General features: G+C 50.2%; 2 protein-coding genes across 2 annotated transcripts in view; one reads left to right on the top strand and one right to left on the bottom strand.

Annotated features, from left to right (window-relative positions):
* Window positions 1–4,408, top strand: part of LOC135553191 (rho guanine nucleotide exchange factor 26-like) — an 88,386-nt gene extending 83,978 nt beyond the window's left edge. The window contains exons 14-15 of the mRNA XM_064985360.1: window positions 1,160–1,264; window positions 1,866–4,408. Coding sequence (XP_064841432.1) covers window positions 1,160–1,264; window positions 1,866–2,008 — 248 coding nt within the window. The 3' untranslated portion in view covers window positions 2,009–4,408. The remainder of the gene's footprint in view (window positions 1–1,159; window positions 1,265–1,865) is intronic.
* Window positions 4,409–11,568: 7,160 nt separating this feature from the next.
* dhx36 (DEAH (Asp-Glu-Ala-His) box polypeptide 36) overlaps window positions 11,569–12,895 on the bottom strand; it is a 71,062-nt gene continuing 69,735 nt past the window's right edge. The window contains exon 26 of the mRNA XM_064985359.1: window positions 11,569–12,461. Coding sequence (XP_064841431.1) covers window positions 12,204–12,461 — 258 coding nt within the window. The 3' untranslated portion in view covers window positions 11,569–12,203. The remainder of the gene's footprint in view (window positions 12,462–12,895) is intronic.

Raw genomic sequence — 12,895 nt, 5'->3', positions numbered from 1 at the left:
ACACAACAGGTGAAGTAGACCTTACAGTGAAATGCTTACTTACAGGCCCTAACCAACAGTGCAATCTTTATGTAAAAAAATAGGTATTGGTGAACAATAGATAAGTAAAGAAATAAAAACAACAGTGAAAAATAACAGTAGCGAGGCTATATACAGGCACCGGTTAGTCGGCCCATTTGAGGTAATATGTACATGTAGGTATAGTTAAAGTGACTATGCATATATGATAAACAGAGAGTAGCAGCAGTGTAAAAGAGGGGTTGGGGGGACACACAATGCAAATAGTCCGGGTAACCATTAGGTTACCTGTTCAGCAGTCTTATGGCTTGGCCGTAAAAGCTGTTGAAAAGCCTTTTGGTCCTAGACTTGGTGCTCCGGTACCGCTTGCCGTGCGGTAGCAGAGAGGACAGTCTGTCTTTGAGGGGTCTGGGGGCATCTACAATAGGACAGGGATATTCACATCCAAGCCTCTGTATTGGCCCAGGGTTAGAGTGTAAAACTCTGTGTTGTGTCTGTATTGGCCCATGGTTAGAGTGTAAAACTCTGTGTTGTGTCTGTATTGGCCCATGGTTAGAGTGTAAAACCCTGGGTTGTGTCTGTAAGTCTGGCCCAGGGTTAGAGTGTAAAACTATGTGTTGTGTCTGTATTGGCCCAGGGTTAGAGTGTAAAACTCTGGGTTGTGTCTGTATTGGCCCATGGTTAGAGTGTAAAACCCTGGGTTGTGTCTGTATTGGCCCATGGTTAGAGTGTAAAACTCTGTGTTGTGTCTGTATTGGCCCAGGGTTAGAGTGTAAAACTCTGTGTTGTGTCTGTATTGGCCCATGGTTAGAGTGTAAAACTCTGGGTTGTGTCTGTATTGGCCCATGGTTAGAGTGTAAAACTCTGTGTTGTGTCTGTATTGGCCCAGGGTTAGAGTGTAAAACTCTGTGTTGTGTCTGTATTGGCCCAGGGTTAGAGTGTAAAACTCTGTGTTGTGTCTGTATTGGCCCAGGGTTAGAGTGTAAAACTCTGTGTTGTGTCTGTATTGGCCCAGGGTTAGAGTGTAAAACTCTGTGTTGTGTCTGTATTGGCCCAGGGTTAGAGTGTAAAACTCTGTGTTGTGTCTGTATTGGCCCAGGGTTAAAGTATAAAACTCTGTGTTGTGTTTGTTTTATCCCAGATGCCATGCAGGTGGAGGTGACGAGGACGTACACAGCCAAGCAGCCTGATGAACTGTCACTGCAGGTGGCTGACGTGGTCCTGGTGTCACAGACTGTGGAGGATGGTACGTTACACTGTTTCTCTCTCTCGCTCTCTCTCTCTTACCCCTCTCTCTCTCTTCTCTCTCTCTCTCTCTTACCTCTCTCTCTCTCTTACACTCTCTCTCTCTCTTACCCCTCTCTCTCTCTCTTACTTACCCTCTCTCTCTCTCTTACCCCTCTCTCTCTCTCTCTCTCTCTCTCTCTCTCTCTACTCTCTCTCTCTCTTACCTCTCTCTTACCTCTCTCTCTCTCTTACCTCTCTCTCTCTCTTACCTCTCTCTCTCTCTTACCTCTCTCTCCCCGTCTATTTTTCTCCTCCTTGGGGAATCATTGAAAGAGATGTATCCGTGTAGTTTCTGACCAGAGGTGTTTGATGATGTGTATACACAGTCACACTCTTAAGGTGAAAGGTCATTTCCCATTGTGTCTCCATGGCAACCATCTCTTTTATGTGAAAGGGCATCCTAACACAGACAGAATAGAGCATCAAACAGATGTCATTTAAGAGCGGGCTGAGAGCTCACTTCCTGCTTTGAAGAGGAAGCTATTTTCTCCAGCCCTGTGAAGTGATTTTCTGAAGGATAAATAAAGGAATATAGAGTGGTGTGTGTCTCTCTCTTTCAGGCTGGTATGAGGGCGAGCGACTCCGTGATGGTGAGAGGGGTTGGTTCCTGTCAGAATGTGCTGAACCAATCATGTGCCAGGCCACTATTGAGCGCAACGTGCAGAGGATGGACCGCCTCCAGGGGCTGGAAACCAATGTGTGAGCTGGAACTGCAGGCTCCACCCATTAAATACACCAGTGACCTGCCTTCAATCAGACACACCAATGAGTGAGCTTTATGCTAGCAACAGCCCTCCACTGAACACACCAATAGAAAGTCTCCTTGGTCAACAGAGCAATGTGTGAGATCTTTCTGCCAGCGACTGAATACACCAATGAGCCACCTTCAAGCACTATCAACCAATGAGAGTGCTGACTGCCACTTAATGCACCAATAGAATCTCTCTGTGCCAGCTGGCTGCATCTATTAGAATGGGTTTGGGGTCCAGTGATTGTTACCCATACAGTCTAACATTCTCCATCTTTTACCAATCTCTTTGGTAAGGAAGTTTGACCCTATGACATGGCAACAACACTTTGACTCCTCCCACTGATGGAAGACTGTCCAACCACTGCCCGTGTGACTGCTTTTTGGCCCCGAAGGACATCCCACTTGGACACACGCGCTCACAGAACGTGCTGGGGTCAAAGTTTAAAACTGCCACGTGGATTGGTCACCTACAATAACAGTAGATTACAACTAATATAACATGTATTCATTTCATTTCCTTCTGAAAGACTCCCCAGGAATGAAGCTTACCTTCTGTACATAACTAAGATTTATATTAGTATATTTCTGTCATGCTTTTTAAAGTGCCAGGTTGTTGTGATGGGACAGTTCAGTTTCACTTCTGCTCTGTGGTCAGGTTATAGTGTGTGATGAGACTGTTGTGGAAGAGGCTCATTGTAGACACACAAATGACACTTTACGTTAGACTTGTCTGTGTGTGGCTCGGAGGAATTTTTAATGCAACTGAATGTGACGACGGTCCAAAATGGCCAAATAAACGGATAATTTCTAGACTTCACTGTGTGACTGCTGAAGAGGCTGAATGTAAGGAGCCAAAATGGCAGAATGACCGGTCCAGTTTCCTGACTTCCCTCTGGTTAGAAGGTTACAGTAGAGTGAGGCTGAATGTTATGATGGCCTACAAAGTACAAAAGAAACTCCCACATTCATGCACTAATCCCGATTCTCGACACCTCCTAACCCCAGTTCCCGACACCTCCTAACCCCGGTTCCCGACACCTCCTAACCCCGATTCCCGACACCTCCTAACCCCGATTCCCGACACCGATTCCCAACACCTCCTAACCCTGATTCCCAACCCTGATTCCCGACACCTCCTAACCCAGATTCCCGACACCGATTCCCAACACCTCCTAACCCTGATTCCCAACACCGATTCCCAACACCTCCTAACCCGATTCTCAACACCGATTCCCAACCCCTCCTAACACCTAACCCTGATTCCTATCCATTTTAGATACCTTAAAACTATTGAACAGGTATTAGCAGTATGGGCACAGCTTCACCTTGCACTCTGCTGAGGCTTGAACCAGGGTTACATATGCAATTCGTTCAGCGTTACGGAAGTCGATCTGTAATTGGGCACTTTATATCTCCATCTTAATGTCACCTTACATAAACGGAGACCTTTCCGTCCCACAAACCTCCGTCAGTCCTGCCTCTGGGTGTGATGATGCCCTGGGGGTGTTTTTTTTACCTTTATTTAACCAGGCAAGTCAGTGAAGAACAAATTCTTATTTTCAATGACGGCCTGGGAACAGTGGGTTAACTGCCTGTTCAGGGACAGAACGACAGATTTGTACCTTGTCAGCTCAGCGATTTGAACTTGCAACCTTCCGGTTACTAGTCCAATGCTCTAACCACTAGGCTACCCTGCCACCTCTACACTCTAACCACTAGGCTACCCTGCCACCTCTACACTCTAACCACTAGGCTACCGTGCCACCTCTACACTCTAACCACTAGGCTACCCTGCCACCTCTACACTCTAACCACTAGGCAACCCTGCCACCTCTACACTCTAACCACTAGGCTACCCTGCCACCTCTACACTCTAACCACTAGGCTACCCTGCCCAGAAGGCCCAGAGCTGGAAGTTTTAAAAACAAATAGAGGGTATTGTGATTTCTGTGACGAGCGGCAGGAGAGAAAATGAACCGGTGCGACGCTCTCTGTTCTAAAACTGGAAAAAGATAGCCAAGGTTTCAACATGATCGTCTGGACATTATTCATCTGTTAAGTGTGTAATTCTGTCTTGCATTGCTAAGGGAAACAATTAATGGCCAGATCAGCTTCCTGCTGCAATGCCGTTCATCAAACCAGACCACTACTCTACATCTGGTCTGACCCAGACAAAAACAAGTTTAATTTGCACTCAGGGATAAACTGTGATGACACGCATTTAACCCATGTAAATATGTAACTAGTAACACCTGTTTTAAACGTATGTAATCCACAGCTATAGATTTATATTGCAGATGATGTCATTTAGATATCTTATCTAACTCATGTTAATAAAAGTGCTATGTTGTATTTGTTGTATTTGCAATCTGTTTTCTTTCAGAATGCTGATGAATTTTTGAATGGCTCAGTGAATTTAGGGGACCGGGGAACAGACCTCTGTTATGACTGGGGAACAGACCTCTGTTATGACTGGGGACCAGACCTCTGTTATGACTGGGGACCAGACCTCTGTTATGACTGGGGACCAGACCTCTGTTATGACCGGGGAACAGACCTCTGTTATGACTGGGGACCAGACCTCTGTTATGACTGGGGACCAGACCTCTGTTATGACTGGGGACCAGACCTCTGTTATGACCGGGGAACAGACCTCTGTTATGACTGGGGACCAGACCTCTGTTATGACCGGGGAACAGACCTCTGTTATGACCGGGGACCAGACCTCTGTTATGACCGGGAACAGACCTCTGTTATGACTGGGGACCAGACCTCTGTTATGACCGGGAACAGACCTCTGTTATGACCGGGGACCAGACCTCTGTTATGACCGGGGAACAGACCTCTGTTATGACCGGGAACAGACCTCTGTTATGACTGGGGACCAGACCTCTGTTATGACTGGGGACCAGACCTCTGTTATGACTGGGGACCAGACCTCTGTTATGACCGGGGACCAGACCTCTGTTATGACTGGTGAACAGACCTCTGTTATGACTGGGGACCAGACCTCTGTTATGACTGGGGACCAGACCTCTGTTATGACTGGGGACCAGACCTCTGTTATGACTGGGGACCAGACCTCTGTTATGACTGGTGAACAGACCTCTGTTATGACTGGGGACCAGACCTCTGTTATGACCGGGACCAGACCTCTGTTATGACTGGTGAACAGACCTCTGTTATGACTGGGGACCAGACCTCTGTTATGACTGGGGACTGGGGAACAGACCTCTGTTATGACTGGGGACCAGACCTCTGTTATGACTGGGGACCAGACCTCTGTTATGACTGGGGACCGGGGACCAGACCTCTGTTATGACTGGGGACCAGACCTCTGTTATGACTGGGGACCAGACCTCTGTTATGACCGGGGACCAGACCTCTGTTATGACTGGGGACCAGACCTCTGTTATGACTGGGGACCAGACCTCTGTTATGACCGGGGACCAGACCTCTGTTATAACTGGGGACCAGACCTCTGTTATGACTGGGGACCAGACCTCTGTTATGACTGGGGACCAGACCTCTGTTATGACTGGGGACCAGACCTCTGTTATAACTGGGGACCAGACCTCTGTTATGACTGGGGACCGGGGACCAGACCTCTGTTATGACTGGGGACCAGACCTCTGTTATGACTGGTGAACAGACCTCTGTTATGACTGGGGACCAGACCTCTGTTATGACTGGGGACCAGACCTCTGTTATGACTGGGGACCGGGGACCAGACCTCTGTTATGACTGGGGACCAGACCTCTGTTATGACTGGGGACCAGACCTCTGTTATGACTGGTGAACAGACCTCTGTTATGACTGGTGAACAGACCTCTGTTATGACTGGGGACCAGACCTCTGTTATGACTGGGGACCAGACCTCTGTTATGACTGGGGACCGGGGACCAGACCTCTGTTATGACTGGGGACCAGACCTCTGTTATGACTGGGGACCAGACCTCTGTTATGACCGGGGACCAGACCTCTGTTATGACTGGGGACCAGACCTCTGTTATGACTGGGGACCAGACCTCTGTTATGACCGGGGACCAGACCTCTGTTATAACTGGGGACCAGACCTCTGTTATGACTGGGGACCAGACCTCTGTTATGACTGGGGACCAGACCTCTGTTATGACTGGGGACCAGACCTCTGTTATAACTGGGGACCAGACCTCTGTTATGACTGGGGAACAGACCTCTGTTATGACTGGGAACAGACCTCTGTTATGACCGGGAACAGACCTCTGTTATGACCGGGGAACAGACCTCTGTTATGACTGGGAACCAGACCTCTGTTATGACCGGGGACCAGACCTCTGTTATGACTGGGGACCAGACCTCTGTTATGACTGGGGACCAGACCTCTGTTATGACCGGGGAACAGACCTCTGTTATGACCGGGAACAGACCTCTGTTATGACTGGGAACCAGACCTCTGTTATGACTGGGGACCAGACCTCTGTTATGACTGGGGACCAGACCTCTGTTATGACCGGGGAACAGACCTCTGTTATGACCGGGACCAGACCTCTGTTATGACTGGGGACCAGACCTCTGTTATGACTGGGGAACAGACCTCTGTTATGACTGGGGAACAGACCTCTGTTATGACTGGGGACCAGACCTCTGTTATGACTGGGGACCGGGAACAGACCTCTGTTATGACTGGGGACCAGACCTCTGTTATGACTGGGGACTGGGGAACAGACCTCTGTTATGGCTGGGGAACAGACCTCTGTTATGACTGGGGACCAGACCTCTGTTATGACCGGGAACAGACCTCTGTTATGACTGGGAACCAGACCTCTGTTATGACTGGGGAACAGACCTCTGTTATGACTGGGGACCAGACCTCTGTTATGACCGGGGACTGGGGAACAGACCTCTGTTATGACTGGGGACCAGACCTCTGTTATGACTGGGGACTGGGGACCAGACCTCTGTTATGACTGGGGAACAGACCTCTGTTATGACTGGGGACTGGGGACCAGACCTCTGTTATGACTGGGGAACAGACCTCTGTTATGACTGGGGACCAGACCTCTGTTATGACCGGGGACCAGACCTCTGTTATGACTGGGGAACAGACCTCTGTTATGACTGGGGACCAGACCTCTGTTATGACTGGGGACCAGACCTCTGTTATGACCGGGGACTGGGGAACAGACCTCTGTTATGACTGGGGACCAGACCTCTGTTATGACTGGGGAACAGACCTCTGTTATGACTGGGACCGGGGAACAGACCTCTGTTATGACCGGGGACCAGACCTCTGTTATGACTGGGGACCGGGGACCAGACCTCTGTTATGACTGGGGACCAGACCTCTGTTATGACCGGGGACTGGGGAACAGACCTCTGTTATGACTGGGGACCGGGAACAGACCTCTGTTATGACCGGGGAACAGACCTCTGTTATGACTGGGGACCAGACCTCTGTTATGACTGGGGACCAGACCTCTGTTATGACTGGGGAACAGACCTCTGTTATGACTGGGGACCAGACCTCTGTTATGACCGGGGACCAGACCTCTGTTATGGCTGGGGAACAGACCTCTGTTATGACTGGGGAACAGACCTCTGTTATGACTGGGGACTGGGGACCAGACCTCTGTTATGACTGGGGACCAGACCTCTGTTATGACCGGGGACCAGACCTCTGTTATGACCGGGGAACAGACCTCTGTTATGACCGGGGACCAGACCTCTGTTATGACCGGGGAACAGACCTCTGTTATGACCGGGAACAGACCTCTGTTATGACTGGGGACTGGGGAACAGACCTCTGTTATGACTGGGGACCAGACCTCTGTTATGACTGGGGACCGGACCTCTGTTATGACTGGGGACCAGACCTCTGTTATGACTGGGGACCAGACCTCTGTTATGACTGGGGACCAGACCTCTGTTATGACTGGGGACCAGACCTCTGTTATGACTGGGGACCAGACCTCTGTTATGACTGTGGACCAGACCTCTGTTATGGCTGGGGACCAGACCTCTGTTATGACTGGGGACCAGACCTCTGTTATGACTGGGGACCAGACCTCTGTTATGACTGGGGACCAGACCTCTGTTATGACTGGGGACCAGACCTCTGTTATGACTGGGGACCAGACCTCTGTTATGACTGGGGACCAGACCTCTGTTATGACTGGGGACCAGACCTCTGTTATAACTGGGGACCAGACCTCTGTTATGACTGGGGACCAGACCTCTGTTATGACTGGGGACTGGGGACCAGACCTCTGTTATGACTGGGGACCAGACCTCTGTTATGACTGGTGACCAGACCTCTGTTATGACTGGGGACCAGACCTCTGTTATGACTGGGGACCAGACCTCTGTTATGACTGGGGACTGGGGACCAGACCTCTGTTATGACTGGGGACCAGACCTCTGTTATGACTGGGGACTGGGGACCAGACCTCTGTTATGACTGGGGAACAGACCTCTGTTATGACTGGGGACCAGACCTCTGTTATGACTGGGGACCAGACCTCTGTTATGACTGGGGACTGGGGAACAGACCTCTGTTATGACTGGGGACCAGACCTCTGTTATGACTGGGGGACCGGGAACAGACCTCTGTTATGACTGGGGACCGGGGACCAGACCTCTGTTATGACTGGGGACCAGACCTCTGTTATGACTGGGGACCAGACTTCTGTCATGACTGGGGACCAGACCTCTGTTATGACTGGGGACCAGACCTCTGTTATGACTGGGGACCAGACCTCTGTTATGACTGGGGACTGGGGACCAGACCTCTGTTATGACTGGGGACCAGACCTCTGTTATGACTGGGGACCAGACCTCTGTTATGGCTGGGGAACAGACCTCTGTTATGACCGGGACCAGACCTCTGTTATGACTGGGGACTGGGGACCAGACCTCTGTTATGACTGGGGACCAGACCTCTGTTATGACTGGGGACCAGACCTCTGTTATGACTGGGGACCAGACCTCTGTTATGGCTGGGGAACAGACCTCTGTTATGACTGGGGACCAGACCTCTGTTATGGCTGGGGAACAGACCTCTGTTATGACTGGGGACCAGACCTCTGTTATGGCTGGGGAACAGACCTCTGTTATGACTGGGGAACAGACCTCTGTTATGACCGGGGAACAGACCTCTGTTATGACTGGGGACCAGACCTCTGTTATGACCGGGGAACAGACCTCTGTTATGACCGGGGACCAGACCTCTGTTATGACTGGGGACCAGACCTCTGTTATGACTGGGGACCAGTCCGAGAGAGAGAGAATGGGTTTGGTTTTAATTGGTAACATTCAGTGAAGTCAAACTTTACTCCTGCTGTAACTGTACCTCCTGTTAAGAGATTAGACTGATGGATACATACATATCAAGATAACACAAATGGATTCTATTAAAGACATGCTCCGGTACTTTGGCGACTAGTATTTTTTAAATCTCCCGCTTTTGGGCTGGATGTGTCAATGTGTAGTTCGCACATGCATCATCTATGAGCATAATTACTGTTTTACCTCAGCTACAAAATCCCTAGTTTGAAAGAGACTTTTCTGGAAGATGTGCCATTTCCCCCACGTGGGACAGCCCCCTAGCAATTTGAGTTCCAGCCAATGAGATTCAGCCCCTCGCCATGTGAGTAACAGCTGGCAAGAATCACACGGTGCACATGTAATGATCCATTTTCGGGGACCACTTTTGGCACGTGGGGCAACTTTCAGGACTACTGGCTAAAAAGTATACAAAATTACCAGAGAATCCCTTTAATGTAGGATTTCATGTGGTTTAGGAACCAGAGGAGGCAGGTAGCCTAGCGGTTAGAGGAGGCAGGTAGCCTAGCGGTTAGAGGAGGCAGGTAGCCTAGCGGTTAGAGTAGCCTAGCGGTTAGAGGAGGAAGGTAGCCTAGCGGTTAGAGGAGGCAGGTAGCCTAGCGGTTAGAGGAGGCAGGTAGCCTAGCGGTTAGAGTAGCCTAGCGGTTAGAGGAGGAAGGTAGCCTAGCGGTTAGAGGAGGCAGGTAGCCTAGCGGTTAGAGGAGGCAGGTAGCCTAGCGGTTAGAGGAGGCAGGTAGCCTAGCGGTTAGAGGAGGCAGGTAGCCTAGCGGTTAGAGGAGGCAGGTAGCCTAGCGGTTAGAGGAGGCAGGTAGCCTAGCGGTTAGAGGAGGCAGGTAGCCTAGCGGTTAGAGGAGGCAGGTAGCCTAGCGGTTAGAGTAGCCTAGCGGTTAGAGGAGGCAGGTAGCCTAGCGGTTAGAGGAGGCAGGTAGCCTAGCGGTTAGAGGAGGCAGGTAGCCTAGCGGTTAGAGGAGGCAGGTAGCCTAGCGGTTAGAGGAGGCAGGTAGCCTAGCGGTTAGAGGAGGCAGGTAGCCTAGCGGTTAGAGGAGGCAGGTAGCCTAGCGGTTAGAGTAGCCTAGCGGTTAGAGGAGGAAGGTAGCCTAGCGGTTAGAGGAGGCAGGTAGCCTAGCGGTTAGAGGAGGCAGGTAGCCTAGCGGTTAGAGGAGCCTAGCGGTTAGAGGAGGCAGGTAGCCTAGCGGTTAGAGGAGCCTAGCGGTTAGAGGAGGCAGGTAGCTTAGCGGTAAGAGGAGGCAGGTAGCCTAGCGGTTAGAGTAGCCTAGCGGTTAGAGGAGGCAGGTAGCCTAGCGGTAAGAGGAGGCAGGTAGCCTAGCGGTTAGAGGAGCCTAGCGGTTAGAAGAGGCAGGTAGCTTAGCGGTAAGAGGAGGCAGGTAGCCTAGCGGTTAGAGGAGCCTAGCGGTTAGAGGAGGCAGGTAGCCTAGCGGTTAGAGGAGGCAGGTAGCCTAGCGGTTAGAGGAGCCTAGCGGTTAGAAGAGGCAGGTAGCTTAGCGGTAAGAGGAGGCAGGCAGCCTAGCGGTTAGAGTAGCCTAGCGGTTAGAGGAGGCAGGTAGCCTAGCGGTTAGAGGAGGCAGGCAGCCTAGCGGTTAGAGTAGCCTAGCGGTTAGAGGAGGCAGGTAGCCTAGCGGTTAGAGGAGGCAGGTAGCCTAGCGGTTAGAGTAGCCTAGCGGTTAGAGGAGGCAGGTAGCCTAGCGGTTAGAGGAGGCAGGTAGCCTAGCGGTTAGAGGAGGCAGGTAGCCTAGCGGTTAGAGTGGACTAGTCACCGTAAAGGTCGCCAGATCGAATCCCCAGGCTGACAAGATAATATTGTAATTCTGCCCCTGAACAGGCAGTTAACCCACTGTTCCCCTGGTAGGCCGTCATTGAAAATAAGAATTTGTTCTTAACTGACTTGCCTGGTTAAAGAAAAGGTTTCTTAGTTGGATAACGCAACGTACATCTATCACATTTTAAGAAGGATCCAATTCAGGAATATGTATTACAGCTACTACTAACGTATCTTTTAACTTGAAATCCGATCGCCCCTATTTCCACGTTCGTAGAGATGGCATTCAAGGTAAATGCTGCAGATGGCGGCTCAGTTAGAAATGACCTTTAAATGTCAAGCACGCCATAATGCCAAACCAGGCCTTAATCTCTCCCACTTCACACCACACTAGAAAAGACTAACGTCACACTGCAATAAGGTCAGCTTTATTGGTTCAGCTTCAGGGAGAAGATTCAAATATTTGAACAAAAACTGAAAAGAAAACAATGGCAAGTTAACCATTCATTAGCCAAATGGGCCATTTGACAACATGAGAATGTCAAGCAATATCAACAAAACAGCATTCCATACAACTTAGTTTCACATAATTGTTTTTAACAAATGCAAAAATACATGCTCAGCCTTTTCCAGTAGGCTTATAGAATTAAATTCAAATAGTTGGTGTTCGGGGACCTTTTCTTCACATAACATCATGACTGGACTCATATTCAATAGAAAATGTGCCTAAGACATTGAGATGTATAGAGATCTCTACTTGGAAACAATTTAGCATGGACATTGAGGGCTTCCACCATTTAAAAGTAGTCAACTGGGTGGGGGATTCCTATGGGAATGATCAGCCAATGACCAGACCATGGTCTTCAAATTGGTTTGCCTAGTTGGTAAATGGCGTTAAGCTTCATCTCCAAAATAACACAATATATAGTTTAAGACTCCAGCTCTGCAAGTGGAGGTAAATCACCAACATTAGCTTGACACTTAATTCAAACTGAGATGGGCAGCGCCATTTTGGCACAGACACAAAGTGGAGACCTCTTTCCATCTCTATGGCCTGAGCTTTTCTCTGGGTTGAGAAGAGATGCAGCAGTTCTCGTACTCGTCACCATCATCGTTGTTGTAATACTGGCGGCGTCCTCTAGGCTCAGTGTTCCTCGCGTTAACGTTGGGCCTCTCCTGGGTGGTGATGAGGTCTATGATGGCTGTGATGACGGCACAGTCTTTGGATTGGCGGTTGCTCCAGTCCACAGGGGCGGGGCTTCGGATCTTCTCTTCCAATAGAGAGTCCAGCTCCTTCTTCAGATTCTACAGAGAGGCAGATACGGAAAACGGTCAGGTGTGTATTTGTTTGCGTGTGTGTGTGTTCGTGTACCTTGACGAGGTGAGCGATGCGTGCGGGGGACTGGAACACGATCCAGTCGTCCACAGCGATGGTGTGTGTGTGTGTGTGTGTGTGTGTTCGTGTACCTTGACGAGGTGAGCGATGCGTGCGGGGGACTGGAACACGATCCAGTCGTCCACAGCGATGGTGTGTGTGTGTGTGTGTGTGTGTGTTCGTGTACCTTGACGAGGTGAGCGATGCGTGCGGGGGACTGGAACACGATCCAGTCGTCCACAGCGATGGTGTGTGTGTGTGTGTGTGTGTGTGTGTTCGTGTACCTTGACGAGGTGAGCGATGCGTGCGGGGACTGGAACACGATCCAGTCGTCCACAGCGATGGTGTGTGTGTGTGTGTGTGT

This window comes from Oncorhynchus masou, chromosome 13, assembly GCF_036934945.1.
Source record: "Oncorhynchus masou masou isolate Uvic2021 chromosome 13, UVic_Omas_1.1, whole genome shotgun sequence".
NCBI lineage: Eukaryota > Metazoa > Chordata > Actinopteri > Salmoniformes > Salmonidae > Oncorhynchus > Oncorhynchus masou.
Note: the sequence above shows the minus strand (reverse complement) of the source record. Positions and strands in the feature narration are given on the sequence as shown.